Genomic DNA, 18,033 nt, shown 5'->3' with positions numbered 1-18,033 from the left:
TCTTTACTTGGGTAATGTTTAAACTGACTGTTGTCACAGTGTCCTGTAGAGTGTTTGGAATAATTGCCTTCAAAGACGGACTGCTACAAAGGCCTGCTATCGCCCGATCTTCTTATCTCGTTCGTATCAAATGTTTCTGTATCTGATTGCACTCATTGCATCAAGCACAGAATAAGGGCGCTCAAAGCAGGTAGGTCCCGAGGGTCAGCTTTGTTTACATACATGCATATTTATGTTGTTATTATTTTGGGCATGTATATTTCGTCAACCCCGCTGTTCTAATTCCCGCGTGTTGCGTATTTTTCGGCAGCAACAAGAGAAACATCATCATCAGAGAAAGCCATGATGGTGAGCAACATGTGACCCACTTTTGCCCACGTTCATTTGTTGTCGCCTAGCTTACAATAACTCTTGGTGTGACCTTTTTTGAATTCGGTGGCCTGTCACGGACTCTATTTGCTCATCCAGTGTGTCTCGGGGTTGAGAAAAAACGCCCTGTTTGACGAGCATGCCAAATCTCCATTGCAGCCCTTGGCTTCAAAGAACCGGGACTCCGCGCGATCCTTGGTGTAATTAAAGTCATTCCGAGACTTTAACGAGATTTATAATTTGATGTTGACACTTATCTTAAACTTTCAATCCATTTAGGAGAAATCATTTTGATGTGTTTTTTTGGTGGTGTAAAGGGTTTAAAGCATTAAAAGAAATGGTTTTGTTCTAACCCCGGACACGGATACACAGGCTTTGAACAGATAAATTTACCTTTTAAGTACCGCATACAAGAACAAACGAATTACTTTAGATACCGTAGGATGTAAGAGAAATGTTTTCATTGGATAGAAGATCTCCTTTTAGCCAATTAATAGGTATGGACGATGTCATAAAACAAGTATAAAAAGGGCTCCCGGAAGTCAGTGTTCTGTTTGTAAAAGAAGATTTTAATCGGATCAAGTTTTCTGACTATGTTTTAGCGGGATTTATTTCTTTTGAGAGCCCTCCGTTTTATCCGACTTCTTGGCTGTGTCTGGGAACTGATATCACGAGGACCTCATGGACTCCGTCCAGGGATCACAGCGTCCTTCAACTTTTTTACTACGTGCTTCATTCTGATTAATTACTGGACAAAACCTTTCAAGTGATCTCTTAAAATTCCGAAAAGATATAGTTACCAAGAGAACATAATCTTAAAGCACGTAAATATCACGGCCAAGTGTCTCGATAAAAAATGTCCGAAGCCGAAGCTGTCACACGGGATTTCTTCGGAGGGCTTATAAACGGAAGTATTGATTGGAGATAACGACCCTGAAGAAAGCCAATGGAAAGTCCTCGTGCACTCACCCGTAATGCCATCCACTTCTTGCAAGAAACAGAACGGGATAAGTGCTAGATCTAAATCTTGTGAAGTTCTTAGACATTCACTAGACATCGGGTTCATTTCTCAAGCAGCATTGCTGCCGTATACGCAATCATCCAGTGGAGGCGACGGAACCGTAGCATGTTCTGGAGATTCGAAAGATATTGTTTTCTTTACAAATTAAATCCTGTACTAATATACGCATTATCGACAGAAAAGAAGAAAGAGGAATGAAAGAAAGTGTTTGCGTGTTGAAGGATTTGATTGGCTTGACTTTAAATCATTGTCCACTAGAAGAAATCTATGTCAACTGCAAGTGTAACTGACCAATGAGTGACGATTCTAAGTCTTTTAAATTGACTAATACCTTCAGACCTTAGGAGGATTATTCCACAAAGAATCGCAGAATCTCTAAATTATTAAAGTGCAGCTTGAGTAATTTATTTGAATGAAGTGGGACCCAATTATTCCAAATGTATGATATACGAGAGAGGGTATGTAATAAATGCAAAGAGGGTCATATATGAATCTTTTAAACGACATTAAGTTGATGTAATCGCCATTTAAGACAGCGCGGGACTAGCTTTAGAATGGAGATATTTATTTCTGTGGTGACTCTATATAGGGTTTTGTGAGATGGCGTACAGTTAGGTTGATATGGGGTCCATGTACATGTGTGGAGAATTGCTTTCGAACGCTCTCACGACCACTGCGTACCGGGATTTCTGGACGTTCGGTGACCAAGACCCAGGGTCCGGGGACAAACCGCCACGGTAGGTAGCAAAGCTACTCACCATCTACAATACCTGTGGTCGATTACACCTCGCACTGTTGCACGTACATAAAGACCAATATTAAAAGAATATGGAATGGTGGTAGTGGTTTCAGAAAAAGGGTCACTGTGCTTTAATTGAATATTTATAGTATTTTTAATTTAATGTAATTTTAAGTGATTTCAATTCCAAAGTTTGTTAAAAGGAACTCTCTTTCACGGCAAGAAATGTTAACCAACATCTTATCAATTTAATTGATATTACCGTCTTCGTTGCTTTGTAAGACAGTATTTATAAAGGTTTAAACACTCAACAAACTGTGCATTAACACCCCCCCCCCCCCCCCCACCTTTGCAACTGGTAGAAAATATTTTATGTGAAAATTTTAATTTATTTCATTTATTGAAATCCTGTTCAACGCAAGTAATATGAATCAGTTGTATTTTTTATATCTACGTGCGATTTAATATTTTTACGAAACATCCAATTAAAAAAAAAAATCAGAGTCGAAAATTGCAATAAATGAAGTTGAAAATTTGATTTTCCATAGATATAAATCTAATGCCATTTTATATTTACACGATTTACAAGTATGGGTATTTTCTACTACGGAACTTTAATTCGTTTTTGGATATTGTAACTGTGACAGAGCTGATATAAAATACCGATTTTCTCTACTTTTTAAAATTTTGACAGTCTAGACAAGCTATCACAAATTTCTGTTACTTTTTTCCTAAAAAAAAAAAACAAAAAAACAAAAAAAAAAACCTTAAATTATTAAAGGTAAAGTTCAAGTTTAAAAGATATTGAAGTTATCACTGAACTCTTCCTGGGGGTTTTTTTCTGGACCTAAATTCTGACCAAATCAATCGCTTGTCTTCCCTAGAATCGTTATCTCTGATGTCAAGATTTAATTTTAATGCGATTATTAACGCGCTTATTAAAAGAATGCTTTCTAGTTGAACTCCTCTCTCTCTTTCTATCTCACGAGAGAGAATAAGAGAGAGGGGGGAATTGGGAGAAAGAACTACTTTTTTGATAAATTGACTGAAAATATTTCACAACATTGTTTGTATCGATACCTCACACGATCTTGGACAATAAACAAATATCATTTAACATAGATATTAAAATGTACAGGATCTTGTGTTGACTTCGCCTTTGAACTTGTAGAACTTGAGTTGCCATGTTTGATTTTCTGATTGGTTTTTTTGTATAGATATCCAAATCTTTACAATGAGTATCTATCATAAGTTGGAGAAATATTTGTTGAGTACATACTTGAAGGTATAATTGACCTTTTTATCCCCCTATTGCCCCAACTCTATTGTCTAACTCCAACATGAGTTTGGTCTTAAAAAAATATTTCTTGATATCGGTTTACTCAACTTTGACCTATTAAAGCAGTGATTTTTTAGTCCTTGCAGCAACCGCTTGCGTATATCCGTTATTGAATAAGCTTAGAGTGTTTATTGACGATGGTCATATATTTGTTACCTCATCATTAAATGTTACCAAGCTCTAACCAAAACAAGGCCCGGACACAGTAGCTAATTGTGTTTGGTTTCCGACACACGTGTCCTAAATACGCCATTGTGTTCAAGTTGTTCAATGTGTCCCCTCGCTCTGTTTCTTCCTGACGAGTGTAAATATGTAGGTAATAATCTTACCTATTCACTACCTTCGATCTGTATTCCGAGTGTTTGTCTTTTTTCACCTGCGGAGAAATAACAGAGCTCTTAAAATTTAACGATTGTTTTCTCTTGGAATCTAAGTTGTCGCGAGATTATTGGTTTCTTTATAGATACTACTGAAAAGTCGATAACATTTTCATTTATTTTTGGAGGACAATGAATTTTGATCTACGTATGATAGGACAAATTGAAGTCATAATGTAATTCATAAATTCAGCCTTAATGCCTTAAATTGGAGAGTGGCGTGTAATTTAATGTATCGATTTCTTTTGAAGTTGTGAAACTTTACGCGAGTGTTCCATCATGTTATATATTCAGTGTGGATGGTTTTAAAAATTACTCTAACACTGATATCAACTGGGATTTTAAAGGAACCATTTGCTTGCGCCTGCATCATTTATTTTTTATTCTTAATACGAAAGATTTTAAGTTGATTGTCTATTAGTAAGACGTACATTTAACAATGGACTAAGATCGTTGCTTCCGGACCTCGGAGCGCTTTATCACAGCGTGGGTATACATCAGCATTATGTCGTCTGATCCTTCCTTTCACGAGGGGATGATGAACAGAAAGGGCCATCCTAATCCCCGGATGATACTATACCGCCTTTCTCGTTTTTCTAAACACAGGCCCAGTCGAGGAGATGGTGTGAGAACCCACCGCGAGAAAGTGCTCCAAGACAGTGTCATCGTCTGCTGTTCCACTGAGAACTGTGGACCGGAAGGCGGGTATTTCACGGAAACTCCGGACTCGGATGACAGCATGGTCGGGCACACTGCTTTTTCTCGCCTAGATCCGGTAAGGAAAATTTCTCTCAATGCAGGTAGTTGATGTTTGACAAGATATAAAGAATATTTATTTTTGGACAACAAAATTAATAAATCTTGCAAAGAAGAACGTTCTGAATTAAAAAAGAAGAAGAGAAGTTTAAAACCCTTCAGTATGTACAAAGTTTGAATACCCTGATTGGATTAGACTTAAATACTTTTTATAAGACACTTTATCGATATTTTCATACAATCTTTATCGCTAAACCTCGAGAAAAGCATTTCAATTCCATTAACTTTCATATCTAGGATTAGCAACGGGTTTTTAATTCACACTATCCGGTGAGGAATACTTTGTAACAATTGTAGAAAAAAAAGATATAAAGGGCCTCTGCTGCTTAGAACACTCAAAAAAATCATTTAGAATGCATGTCAAATATATCATGTTAGTGTAAAGACGGTTACAGCGGAGTCTGCAAACAATGACCATTGTTATAATAAAATGCCTGCCTTCTTTTATCAAAAGCTCAGTAGTGAAAGTACTTTCAATTTGAAATGATATTAATCTTTGGAGGCGCTGGTGAAGTGACAATGACTACAGATTTCTCCCTTGTCTCTTGGAGTCCCGAGACGTAACAAAGTTGCCAAGTTTCTCGCTCTGTCCTGAAGTCAACCCCGATAACCGAATAGATTTTTTATAAGATTAAGTTCATATAAATTACAAACTTCTTCAAAAGTCTCGAGCCTTGTACTTGTGATATTCTAGTAAGACTTCAATCACATTTTTTTATCCCTAGATCTAGCCCAGTTTAAAGTCTTTAAACATTTTTGACATTTTAAAAAAGATACAGAAATCTGCTGTATCAATATTTGACGTTTTTGGTGAATTGCTTGCTTTGCCGTCTCAGTTTTGACTTGTCTCCGAAAGTGAACATGTTTCGATTCTGAATTTTAAATCTCAAAGCAAAGTTTGACAAATATACAAATCCCCGATTCTGGTGTCATATTGCTGATCAAGAGGGAAGTCACCTTGTCATGATCAAAGTCCCAGCCATATGTTATTGCAGAATCAAGTCAACCTTGTGTGTTAGCAACGTTATGTCGAGGGTTTTACAATAGACCTTACGACTCACGATAAATGTTACAAATACGAATCATTTATAATATGATTAACTTAATACCAATAAAACATTCTTATATGTATGAAAAAGTTTGGAATAAATGGTTTTTAAAATTACATGTAATTAACACACTAAACATCACAACACCGATAAGTATACAGTGGAGACTCAATTTTACGTTTTATGAACACACATTTCAAAAATCGGTTCCCAATATATCCAATTGAAAATTGTGCGGAAGGTAAATTATCCGGATTAATGAAATTGAAGTATTATGAGTCCACACCTCATATATTGGTATCTACATCAATAATGTTCGTGTGAGAAGAGAGAAATGATTATTAGAGACTACTCATCGCGATAAAATTTTCAGGAAAATAATTTTTTATCTCCGTAAAGGATGATATCAAAGCATTTACATGAGTGTCCTGGTAAAATTTATCAACCCGTTTGCTTTATCTGGTTTTTTTTTAATTCATGACATACATGTACCAGTATATTGTACCTCAGTCCATGAAAAGATCTTGGTTTGACTGCTTTGATTTCTTATTCATATATTTTTTTTATTGATATAGATATATTACTTATTTGTCTTGATAGAAAATTTAGATCACATGGACATGTTTTAAAGCCAGTTAATACAAACTCCACCGATTATGATTTACAACTGTCAACAATGCGACATTTACAAGCACTAGTGTCCTTTGCCAATTATAAATAATATGCATGTGTACACGTGTATATACGAACGCGGGGTACGCGATGGGTGAATGTTGGCGTTTATTGAACACGAATATATTACTTGATTCTAAAATCCGGGGTTTATTCATTTTGGGCGAACTCCAGTGTCTTTTTACTGTGAAGATCCATCTCATCTTTATTCATGTCGACTGTTAAAATGCAAAGTTGTAAGGTGCCATAGGAACCCTAATGGGCTGCCCCTGTTGTTTCATCGAGTTCTGATCACTGTTTAATACACGAATCAGTGCTTTGTCAGCGCTTTATTGGGGTCTCGGCTTCTACAGACAGGTAAGTGACCACAGAAATCATCCTCATACGTTAAGGGGGGGGGGGGGGGGCAAACCTGTAGGACAAAGGGAAAAGTAACCCCCTACAACTAGTTATAATGTACATGCATGTATATGTTTTTGACAAGTTGTTTTCCAATTTGATTTGATTTGGTTACCTTTTCAGGCTACTCTGAAGTACATCGGATGGGCCCCAAGTGATCTAGAATCCCAGGACCACCCCGGCGACATCCCGGAAGCCGTCAAAAACGATCAAAACTGTAAGTCTTTCGCTTAGAAAATATAAATAAATATATACAATATTTTAAAAGATCATAGGAAGAATTTTCTTTTAGCAAATTATCTTTAGCTATTTTTTAAAAATTCACTGTCGTGTTTTAGTACTTATATATTTAGCTCGTTTTCATTAAAAGGTGTTTTTAGCAATATCGGAAAACAGTGGTTCTACTGTTTCGCAACAGAGATATGTATTTCACCGAATTTAATTCAATTGCACGCGACTAAAATTGATTTCCCACAAACAAATCACTGATATATAATAGCTCTTTCTGGTGTGTTTTTCAGATGAGAATTTATGCAGGCTATCTAAGGTAAATATTCCCTCGCAGACATCATAATAAGTACTTATACATTTAAAGTTCTTTTGAAAGTTTGGAAAAATCCATATCGTTTCGTTAGGGCAATCAGGAAGGCATTCACACCAATCAAAAGCAACTTAGCAAATTATCCTACCTAACAAAGGGGGGCAAATGTTCTTCAAATCTGCCACAAAGACTCAAAAACTCTTAATGCATTTAAACTTTAATTAAAATTCCATTATCCGTACTGAAGTTAGCTAAACCTATCTGTGTTGAACAAGGACTCGGGGCTGGCATTTAAAACGTTATGCCGAGCTCAAGGTAAAAGTGGGTTTTGAGGAGTCGCCATTGTTTTTATGCCTAGTGACGGCGAGTTTTACTCGGGACTATTGCAGTATTTTACACGTGTCGGAATTAAAATCAGAGTGTGATATGCCCTTGTGTATTGCCCTAACACATGTCCGCTTCGCTCCTGTGGTCCTTTGATTTGTCAATGGCTGTGTCGATTTACTAGACGATAAGAAGTTGTAATGGATTACGATTTTAAAGATACATTGGACTCATTAATTTGGTCTACCAATGATCAGGTGGAGTTTAAGAAGCTCACAGACCAGGTGAGGGATGTCAACATGAACCTACGGAACAAGTTTAGGACCTCGGCCTACCAGGTAAAAAGTTTTACTCAATTCATTCGGAGTTATCTTTCTTGAAAATTATCTGTAATCTGTCAAATCTCACAACACTAGTCGGGTTACCTTAAATTGGCTCAAAATATACATTTATTATTAAGGTAAATGTGAAAGTAAACAATAACACGTGTACAATCGTGTACTGCTAATTGACTCTGAACTTTCGTTGCTATGTAAACAAACCAGACATATAGCTTGCATTGTCCCGATATGAACGAATAAAAGGGATATGTATATACCATGTAAAACGAATGGAAACCGCGGCATTTAAAAAAGTTTCCCGTAAATGTAAACGTATCGAGAAAGGAATTTATGGATTTATATAAGGGTTAAGATTACACACGGTTATAACGGGGACTGCATGTAGTTTATTAAGTTATAAAGGCCTCATTTTAATAAGACTACACCATCTTTGCGGTTTTCGATTACTTGTATTTAACTATTGCAGATTTTTACTACAAAAGATAACATTGAGCCTTTATATCTCGCACTTTTTGTGTCATTCCTACAAGCTTTTATAATTAGCTAATATTCACTATGTCTTACAAGTCATTTCATCACAGGGTACGTATAACTTATAGTATAAGAACACTTTACACGTAGATTCTCTGTATCCAAAATGTCTCCAAGGTGAAGAGCTGTAATCTATTAAATCAACAAGTCTGCGGAATTACTTGACTTATAATATTGATATTCGGCAAGGAAACGATGCCTAAGGCCTTTACCTCATCGTATCGAACGTAGACAGGACTAATATGAACTCTCGGCAAACACATTGTACAACCCATATTGCTGAACCATCGACAAACATACTATTGTATGATGGTCCCTTTTCGATCTTAATATTTTCGGTGCATTGACGTGGTTGTGTTTCTGTCCTAATAAAAGCATCATTGTGAGGAGAACCAGTCACTTCACAGGGAAAACGGATGTCCCCTTCAGAGGGGGTATCCTGGCTTTTGATTCTGTGTGTTTCATTGTTTCCTCTCTCTAGGGCTTTAAAGCCAGACGTCGTTGCACTAGAACTATTCAAGTCCCACACGGTCAGATTATAAAATATCCGAGTTCATAAAACTGTATTGTTGATAAGATACGGCGTATTAAATACTTGTAATCCCCGTGGACACGGCGTGGTTTCTGGTGCTTGTGGGTTTTATACAGGGGTTTGCAAGACCCAGAGAGCAACGATAAAGCACACACCGACCAAACACTCAGAAATCGGCAGCTGTGTCATCGGGGGACATTTAATCTAGCCAAGAACAATAGCTAATGTTACGCCGATCAGGGACCAAATCTTATAACTGTGTCATCTGATTGTGAAACAATCTAAGGATATTTTTACCATGCTAATTTTATCTGTGGAGGAATTAAACATGGCTACAAAACGATTGAAAAAGAAACGGAAAAGGCGACGTCATCAAAAGGTAAAACAGTTATAAAGGATGTTAAAAGGGAAGTGGAAAAGGCTTTAAAGAATATTTGATGTTTCAAAGACTTGATACTTTTCATCATTTGACCTTGATCATCAATTTGTCTTCTTATTGTTTCTGTCATGGTTTTGCAACGTTACCGTTACTTGAATTTTATCATTACTTCTCTTCAGAAACTTCTCTTATCTTCAATGTGATAATGTAATTTATATCCGCAGCCAATATTCAGGGCATTGTGTCATCGATTTCTGTCTTTTAATTTTCATCTTATCTACACAAAGTGTTCGGAAACACGAGCTTCCTCTTCTTTAAGTAATATAAAGCACTCCACGCCACCTATCTCTGTGTGTGCGAGTCTTGGAGGTAACTCCCTATTGATTTTGTCTCTTCTCTGACAAGAACCATTAAGGTAATGACAATATTTATCACAAGAGACCCCGCTTTGTGCATCACTCCGCTGCTGTTCAGCTGTCTTGCTGCATGTAGTTCTTCCACTGTTTGCGGTTTACCTGGAGTGTTTTAGCGACATACAAGTTACGGAATCAGTCTCAATTTACCCACCCTTCAAGGCCGCCCATACAGGTAGGATTTCTGTCAAGTGTTCACTTGACTTACACAGGTTTTTCTATTACATCTGTAGATAGCATTAGGTATTGGTATTAAATATCAATGTGCAAAACATCTCTTGAACAATTTTTTTGGCGTGCGCTGGGTGGGGTTTTTAGGAAATATTTCGTTTTGAAACAGGTTACAAGACAAAAGACTCAGAATTCCCGTTAATATCTTTGCTACTTTAAAAATGGTACAGGTTCTAATAAATGCAATATGACATCTGAACATCGAACAGGTGCCCGAGATATGGTCGATAATGTCAATTAAAAAAAATTATGACATGATTATTGAAATTGATGTTACACTGATAAATTATACATTATTAATAAGTTTCTATTGGAACAACCATGGTAAAAGTATCGGTAATTATTGGTGATTCGCCTCCAAAATGGTTCCGTTTGGGATAAGCTAGTTATTGTGGCAATAGGTTGTGGACATTGTTGCCTTTAAAGGCTTGGGCTACAATGACACATACAAATTTATCCCAGGTAATAAATCGATTTATTTTTGATCCTGTTATGAATTAAATATCCTGTGGTTTTGTCTTTAAAGTACGTGCTTTATTGTTTTCCCACGAACATGAAAGTTTGCTGCAAGACAAACATATGCCTGATGACGTCATGGCTTATACTTTCTCCGCTCGAAGTGAAATATTATGCAAATGAGGAGTCACTTAGTAGTCCACTATGGGGTGTAGCGTTTAAAAGTACGAACAGTGACTAGGTTCTTGTCGATGGCTTCTAGTGTCTGAAAAAAAGGAGAAAACGTTGACGTAATTATGGTAATTGAAACCCTGATACATTAACAAATCATTGTTTCAACACGAGTTTGTTTATGTGAATGTTAGATAGACTGTACCATGACACGCGATTCTTGACATGCAACATTGAATGCTTTGAAGATGAAATTGATTTTATTTTGTCTCAACAAGTTAGTACAAGCTCAATTATCAATTAACTAAAATGGTTTTAATAAAAGAGTTTGTATACATCTTATTCTCTAGGCATTAGTAGATGTTTCTACCCTTGACTTTCTCTTGAGTTAAGAGCAGATTTAGACTATAATAAGATGTCGTATAGTGGTGTACATGTACGAATGATAAGTTTCTAGTTCCTGGCGATGTCCACCAGAGCCTAGATTCCTAGACATACTAGTGTATCTCTCCGACACAAGTCTATATAGGTCTTAGGAACTTTGGTCTCTGGCGCAAGGCTCTACCTGTATCTCACCTTTATAAGTTTGAAAACTAAGCCTTACTAAATATGCTGGGTTTGATAATTAGAACGATTTACATCCTTTTTGGTTCTTGTTATATTTTTTGTGACAGTTTTGGCAAAGCTTTTTCGCTCTTTCTTGGCCAAGCTTCTACTAAACTTCCGCGTTGCTGCATGATTCCGTTTATCTATATAACGTCCCTTCACTTACTATAGTACATATATTTCTGAGTTTTATATATTTTGGTACCAAGATTTGATGGTACTCACAATGGTCATAGTCTCGTCGTCCACGCGAGTCCGCGTGATCTTGGAGTCCACTTCCCCTGGTTTTATCCCCTTCTGATAGTGCACCAGGTCCTCCCCCTCAACAACGAACCTTGACTAAAATACAACATGACGAGTGCTTCAAAAAAGTTTGAACACCCATGTTCTAAGCATGTAAACAAGCACGAAATGGCGAGTTCTTCAAAACAAAGTTTGGTTTTATAAAAAATCAACCAAAGAGTAGTGCGTGTTAATATACTTGAATGCATCTTTATTTTTTCATTGATTACCTTGCATTTACGACCATCTAATGTCGTTTCATCGAATTCTTCCCCTAGCTTAAATTTGAGGTGAGCGTTTTTAAACGTGGATGTGATGTTTAGTTCCCAATCATCGCCATTTTGTTTAATCTCCTCATAGCTTGTGATGCTATTCCCGACTTTCCGCAGAACAAAATTGATTCCTGAAACGATTCAGATTAAAATCACGGGAACGATAAACAACATGTTCTGCAATTCATAGTTACAAAAAAGACTTTGCTTACCCAATAAAAATATATTTTATATCAATTCATTTCGATCCATTTTCCCCAAAATTATAGATGAAGTTCAGAATATGAACGCTAATCCTTGGCTTATCGTTAATATTCACTCCATACACTTAATCTGTCTTTCGTAAATCGAAGGTAGAAAATTAATCCACTTAAACTCGTCTAAGTTAAAACAAACGATTTTAGATTAAAGACGTGACCTTCCTATTGTATTGGTCTCCGTCCACGAGGACTTTTACCATTAGAATTGGTTCCAATCAGAACGGTTGCAAACAGAATCCATTGGGAAAACGGTCTGATGGGCTTACTACAACACGGTACATGTAAAAGATTCTCACCGAATTCAGCTGATATTGTGACTTGCAAAGTGTGAACTTGTGACTTGCAAAGTAAATCTATGACTTACCAAGAGTCCTCATGTACTCATCCCACTTGTCATCGCTGCTGAAGAGTTTCCAGTGACCAAGAACCTTTGTCATTTTGACTGTAACTGAAGACATGGAGAATCTAATCAATACCTTTATACGTATACAGCATCGCACATTTCTTCACATCACAATTTATCATCACAGCTAGACATACAGAAAAAGCTGCCTTAATCACGGGAGCTTCTCCTTCATGCAATACAATTTTACTTACATTATTTTTACTTACATTATTTTTACATACATGTATATATGTACATACATGTATGGCAACTACTCTCTCGCAATTTTATTTTATGATGAAATCAAGCACAAATACACGTGATTAATTAACCAAGTCTTTGCCATTTTTTACTGCACAGATGTTTGAACTGCCTTACACAGTGACAAAAGCGGTAAGCGGAGGGTGGAGGTTTTTTATTTGGGTCTACAGCTCTCTCTATGTCTCTACACAGAACACTTTACTACTTTACTATATCCATCATGCAATACTGCAAACATGTATTCCTACTAACAAAAGCCGTTCTATAACTGGCAAGTCGACTAATCTTAGCGTAGAATAGATTTTGAACTCTCTGCTTGCGGTCAAAACAAATGGCCGGTCTACTTGCACGTGGCGTGGCATGACATGCTGTAGTCTTTGCTTCGTCGTTGAAAAGGCATGACAAAAATGTCACATATAAGAACACACGACAGTGCTTGATAGTTCTCTGCAAATATGTACAAGGAAATCACGGGGAATAAATCAGTATACACATGTACATGTAGAATATTAAGGCTTACCTTTGGCTGGGATCAATAATGGCGGACTGACGTTATCTGAAGTAGACTTTAGCCGTTGACTCTTGATACGACCTGAGTGTTAATAAACACGGATTCTCTTCTTGTTTTCATAGCAGGGAAACAGTACATTTTAACACTGTATCACATCTACCTGCAAATTAAGCTTTAAAATTACCATGGCAACGTTTTCCAGGTGATAACGTTTATTCGATGACAAGACACGTTTGACCAATGCATTTGTGTATCTTATACTAGCACATGTTACTGGTATGCGTCTTATTGGCTTGAACATTCCAGGACAGTAGTTTACAAGTCACCGCATGCAAAGTATTCATAATTAATTCTATATATACATTTGTGTAAGGTTGTAACAATATACATTTAATATTTAGTTTTCACTCGGTTTTGATGAAGTAATAGGTTTGCTAAATATTGTCTCTTGTGTTGACAGAAGCTCTACCAGCAGCCGTCTGCTGTAGAAAATGGCTCCCAGATCTACAGGTCCCAACTAGCAGCCAGTCTGAAGGCGTTTAAGCCCAAGGACTGGGCCCCGCTGGACTACCGCGAGAAGGAGACCTCATTCCTTAGGTGTCGACCAATCCAGCAACCAGTGATACCGGAAAGGTGAGACTCTTCTTTATATCACACAGTCGGGATTCCTGGGAAACCCTTTTATTTTTTTTATATTGACAATGGTAATTATGTAGACACGTAAAATCTATAAAAAGTTGATTAAGATGAAATAAACGATCATCATCATATTTGTTTTGCTTTCTTTTAACAATTCAATAAACCAAGGACTTCTAGTCAACGTGTGGATTTTTAACTTTCTATGCAAGCAAAATTGTTCTACTAATAGGCCACGAAACTTGACAAAGTTAAAGATTTCTCGTTCGCGTTCATTCCTCCCTTCGGTCAGGTAACGGCACTCTGGTTGTGGGGGAAGTAATCTGTATCATCAAGATGCTTTGTCTCTATCATTCAGACGCCGCATCCTTATACTACACAGTAACCGATCATTCTAATGCACTTTGCATCCCAAGGACCTTGTATTGTCGGCTTGGCGAAAGTTTACTAATTGGTATATTTCTAATTTCACTCATAGCCTCACACTTTATCGCATGTTTTGTGTATGAAGGAGCTAGGAGCACCTTTGCCATACATGTAGTTAGTATCTGGCAGCATTTGTAAATCTACAATGAAACAGCATACAGAAAAAAATATTTTTATCTGCGAGGATCCACGAAATTAACGTAACTTTAATTTATAGAACGATTATTTCGTTTAACAAAAACGCACACTTTGAAATGAACCTGCATTATTGATATCAAATTTATGACAATTCCTTTTCGAATATAAACCACTGGAATGCAGTTGGTTCATAATCGGATGAAAGGGCTAAGCCGACTTGGTGCAGTTTAATAGCGTTTTAGCATGCATACAGGAATTTCACCAAACTAACTTTGATCAATGCATTATCCTAGTTAAAAGCCAATTTGTAGAGAACCCTTAAATTATTCATTAGCGACATTGAATTGTTTAATATGGAGATGAATTTATCTATTAAGTTGATTGTAAATCACTTCCAAGGTCATCTAACGTCATGTGATTTTTTCCATTACAGAGCGCCTACACCTCCGCCCTCCAGATGCCAATCACAGCGACTGCGCAGGCCTCGCTCGGTTCCCGCTAACGCCCGCCGTTCCGACACTCCCTGTGACGTCAGACCGGGTCCGTTCGATTCTTTAAACCCTCGCGTGTTATCCTCTTTGATTGGTGATTCCTACAAACCACACACATTCGGAGATCGCATTCCCGGTACGGACACCGAAAAAGACGACGACGAGGACGAAAATGTAAAGTCTGAGAAACGTAAAAAAGTCAAAGAAAAGGATGACGATAACAGTACAAGTGGAATCGAAAGTAGTCAAACAGAGGATGAAAGTAGCGGAAGTAGTTCTGACGACGAAGACAGTGATTACGAGCCGGAAGTCGATAAAAACCGGGAAGTTCCGGATCTAATACTCAGACCCGAAAAACTGGATTCGTTTGTTGTACCAGATTCATCCAAAGGATGGCGGAAGTACGACTTCGATGCGGATCACGTGGACATTCCACCCTATGAGTTCGCCGATCCCATTCCAGAACCATTTAGTGACCTAGATCTACGGCAAATGGCAAGGTTAAAATGGAATTGGAGGGATCACACGCGAGCGAAAGCAAAAGAAAATGTAGACTTAATTTTGGACCGTTTAGTAGAACTAGAACGCCTTCAGTTGGACACTGAAGAGTGGGAAAATAAAAGATATGCTCAAGTTAGCCGTAAGTCAAAGCGAGCAGTAAGTGCCAAGCCTGTAATACGCGACCGCAGGTGTTGTAGCCGGTGTCTACAGCCCGCCTGCGCCGGGGACTGTCCCGAGAAAAATGTGCAATTCAGTGTATGTGAATACTGTAGACAAACATTTTGTGTTGGGTCTCAGTGTAAAGAGACCAAATATGAACAACGCATGCGTCAGCCTCGTGTTGATGACGAGAGACCTCAGCAAATGAAAGTCCTACCACGCGCGTGTAAATCTTGTCAGATAAAACATAATGCTAAACTAATCAACGCAAATAACTTGTTATTAGGTCGACCCAAGTCCGGAAACGCAACCTACAGTCGCGGTCAGTCGTCCAGTAAACCCAGGGATCTCCGGCCAAGACCGGATACACCGGTTAGTCCGGATATTGTGAAGGACTTCGAAAAACTGGGCCTACAGGCGCACCAGCCGCCAAAGTCAGCGACACCTACACAAAGGATGCAGCGACCGCGCAGTCGCAATGGAATGATTCCCGGGAAAACATTTTACTCGCAAAGACGAGACTCTATATCAGAGAATGAGAAGGAGACGTTAACAAATTTGAAACGGAAGAAAATGAGAAGCATACGAGTACGGAGACCAAAAACGGCCGTGTGATCTACTCCATTATACTATAATAGATACTTATTTGAAACAAGGAAACACGAGTACTAGAAATGAATGTGAAACTTTTTCTAGCGTTCTAATATTAATTTATTGTTATTGTATGTAGTGCTTGAGTAATTTATGAAATGAATGTGTAAACATATGACAGTTTATTTTTGCTTTATACGCAATACACAAAGTTTAGAAATTCGTTTGTTTTGATTCTTCTTTATATTTTACATACCAAAAAAATCACATAAAATTATTTTAAAAATCTTTATTAGAAATCCAAACGTATTCTAATTAACATACGACCTTTTTGTACGACTAAATTCATTACTAAATCATTTAGAGTTTAAAAATTCCCAAAATTGATAGGGAAAGGTATTTGCAATACGAAATACATGTTGATTATTTTTAATGTAGAGGGAAAAAACATGCTACGAAGTACCAAACAATCATCTGTAAGTGCCCTTAAAACATTTTTGTTATGAAATCCTATGTTTTTGGTACATTATATAGCGTAATATATTAACCTGTACATTAAGTTACATTTAGCTGTATATTAAGTGGAAAAACTGTCGATTCTTAACTTAATCGACAGCTTCTCCAACTTAATGTACAGCTACAGGTAACTTAATGTACAGGTTTTAACTGTTGAAAACAATTAGGAAAATTTAGTTTTAATTCAAATAAAAATTATTAAAACATAAATACCAACATTAGTATTTAAATACTATATTACAACAATATGAATTTATCATCTCCGGAGAAAGCATACAAGCACAACACATATGCTGACCATTTCAATGAATGGTTTTGTAATTGTGACCCCACAAACATATCAGAATTTGAATTCCAGAGGTAATATTAATTGCTATAAGAATCACAGGGATCGCACATTTTCTTTTTCTTTTTTTTGACACTGGCCATCACTTGAATTTGCTCCTTTTCCATCACTTGTATTTGCTCCTTTTCCATCACTTGAATTTCCCCCTTTTCCATCACTTGAGTTTCCCACTAAATGTCACTCAAAATGCCATCCGCATTTACACTTTCTTCTGGATCTCTAAATTTTGATTGCTGCAAAAAAAAAATACTTTCTCCATCTGATAAAGACATCATTCTCATTGAGTTTTACCCAGAGAGTAATCAGAAATCATTTAATTATGAAGTTACCTGGCACTGTCCATTAAGTTCAACAATACACCATTATTTTCACCCCTTTTGTTGTTTTTTAAATGGACAATCAATAGTGTTATATAATCTTAGCAATCATTCAAGCCAACACCTGAGACAGTTTATTAAGGTAACAATAAAGAAAATATTTTAAGTAGGATAAAATCCGAAATCTGTCCATTCTGTGAGAGAAAGAACTGTTCTCGGCCCTCAGTTCTTTCTCTCACAGAATGGACAGTTTTCGGATTTTATCCTTCACTTAAGGAGGCCGATTTGGCTTTTTTTGCGGAAAAACTACAATAGCATAACTCTTTATTTTTTAACCATATGTAATTTAAACCAACTCTAGTTTATTTGCGAAGGTTCATGAAAATCGACCGTCTGGTTCTTTTTAGGGACCATCTCAAAATAGAGGTACAGTTACTATAGGAATATATAGGAAACTGTCATTTTCCGCACATCAAAGCAGTTTAAAAAAATACTACAATAGCTTTTTTCTCAAAATTGTTACATATGATTAGCAATATCATTTCCTACCTTATATGTAAAAAACACAAAATTCTACCCTCTTGTTTTTAGTGGGGGCCATCTTAAAATATTAAAATGCACCAAAGTTTGCTATA

At 37.0% G+C, this 18,033-nt stretch overlaps 2 protein-coding genes across 5 annotated transcripts; one reads left to right on the top strand and one right to left on the bottom strand.

Annotated features, from left to right (window-relative positions):
• Positions 1 to 286: 286 nt before the first annotated feature.
• Positions 287 to 16,442, top strand: LOC128187666 (uncharacterized). 2 transcript variants are annotated; one of them, XM_052858078.1, is made up of 9 exons: positions 287 to 2,127; positions 4,452 to 4,620; positions 6,905 to 6,998; positions 7,303 to 7,328; positions 7,904 to 7,984; positions 12,866 to 12,898; positions 13,738 to 13,910; positions 14,146 to 14,205; positions 14,911 to 16,442. In XM_052858078.1, exons 1-9 carry the CDS (start codon positions 2,012 to 2,014, stop codon positions 16,241 to 16,243), a joined length of 2,085 nt encoding a protein of 694 aa, XP_052714038.1. In that variant the 5' UTR covers positions 287 to 2,011; the 3' UTR covers positions 16,244 to 16,442. The 2 variants fall into 2 exon arrangements, with proteins under 2 accessions (XP_052714038.1, XP_052714040.1); XM_052858080.1 differs by lacking the exon at positions 14,146 to 14,205 and having other exon boundaries at positions 296 to 2,127.
• On the bottom strand, positions 10,526 to 13,682 carry LOC128187669 (fatty acid-binding protein homolog 5-like). Of its 3 annotated transcripts, none has more exons than XM_052858085.1 (5): positions 13,287 to 13,682; positions 12,485 to 12,568; positions 11,819 to 11,991; positions 11,532 to 11,645; positions 10,526 to 10,794 (listed from the first exon to the last, which is right to left on the bottom strand). In XM_052858085.1, exons 2-5 carry the CDS (start codon positions 12,555 to 12,557, stop codon positions 10,732 to 10,734), a joined length of 423 nt encoding a protein of 140 aa, XP_052714045.1. In that variant the 5' UTR covers positions 12,558 to 12,568; positions 13,287 to 13,682; the 3' UTR covers positions 10,526 to 10,731. The 3 variants fall into 3 exon arrangements, with proteins under 3 accessions (XP_052714045.1, XP_052714044.1, XP_052714043.1); XM_052858084.1 differs by having other exon boundaries at positions 12,485 to 12,562; positions 13,287 to 13,681; XM_052858083.1 differs by lacking the exon at positions 13,287 to 13,682 and adding an exon at positions 13,115 to 13,257 and having other exon boundaries at positions 12,485 to 12,562.
• Positions 16,443 to 18,033: the final 1,591 nt, after the last annotated feature.

This window comes from Crassostrea angulata, chromosome 6, assembly GCF_025612915.1.
Source record: "Crassostrea angulata isolate pt1a10 chromosome 6, ASM2561291v2, whole genome shotgun sequence".
Taxonomy (NCBI): Eukaryota; Metazoa; Mollusca; class Bivalvia; order Ostreida; family Ostreidae; genus Magallana; species Magallana angulata.
Note: the sequence above shows the minus strand (reverse complement) of the source record. Positions and strands in the feature narration are given on the sequence as shown.

Bases quoted from the DNA above. Each gene is read 5' to 3' on its own strand.
- LOC128187669 (XM_052858083.1), bottom strand. From the start codon at position 13,166: ATGCCTTTTCAACGACGAAGCAAAGACTACAGCATGTCATGCCACGCC. The intron at 11,646-11,818 runs GTAATCAATGAA...GTTGTATTTTAG, and splicing joins TAGATGGTCGTAAATGCAAG to TCAAGGTTCGTTGTTGAGGG. The intron at 10,795-11,531 runs GTGAGTACCATC...CCTTTTTTTCAG, and splicing joins ACGACGAGACTATGACCATT to ACACTAGAAGCCATCGACAA.
- LOC128187666 (XM_052858078.1), top strand. From the start codon at position 2,012: ATGGGGTCCATGTACATGTGTGGAGAATTGCTTTCGAACGCTCTCACG. The intron at 4,621-6,904 runs GTAAGGAAAATT...TTACCTTTTCAG, and splicing joins CTTTTTCTCGCCTAGATCCG to GCTACTCTGAAGTACATCGG. The intron at 14,206-14,910 runs GTAACGGCACTC...TTTCCATTACAG, and splicing joins TCATTCCTCCCTTCGGTCAG to AGCGCCTACACCTCCGCCCT.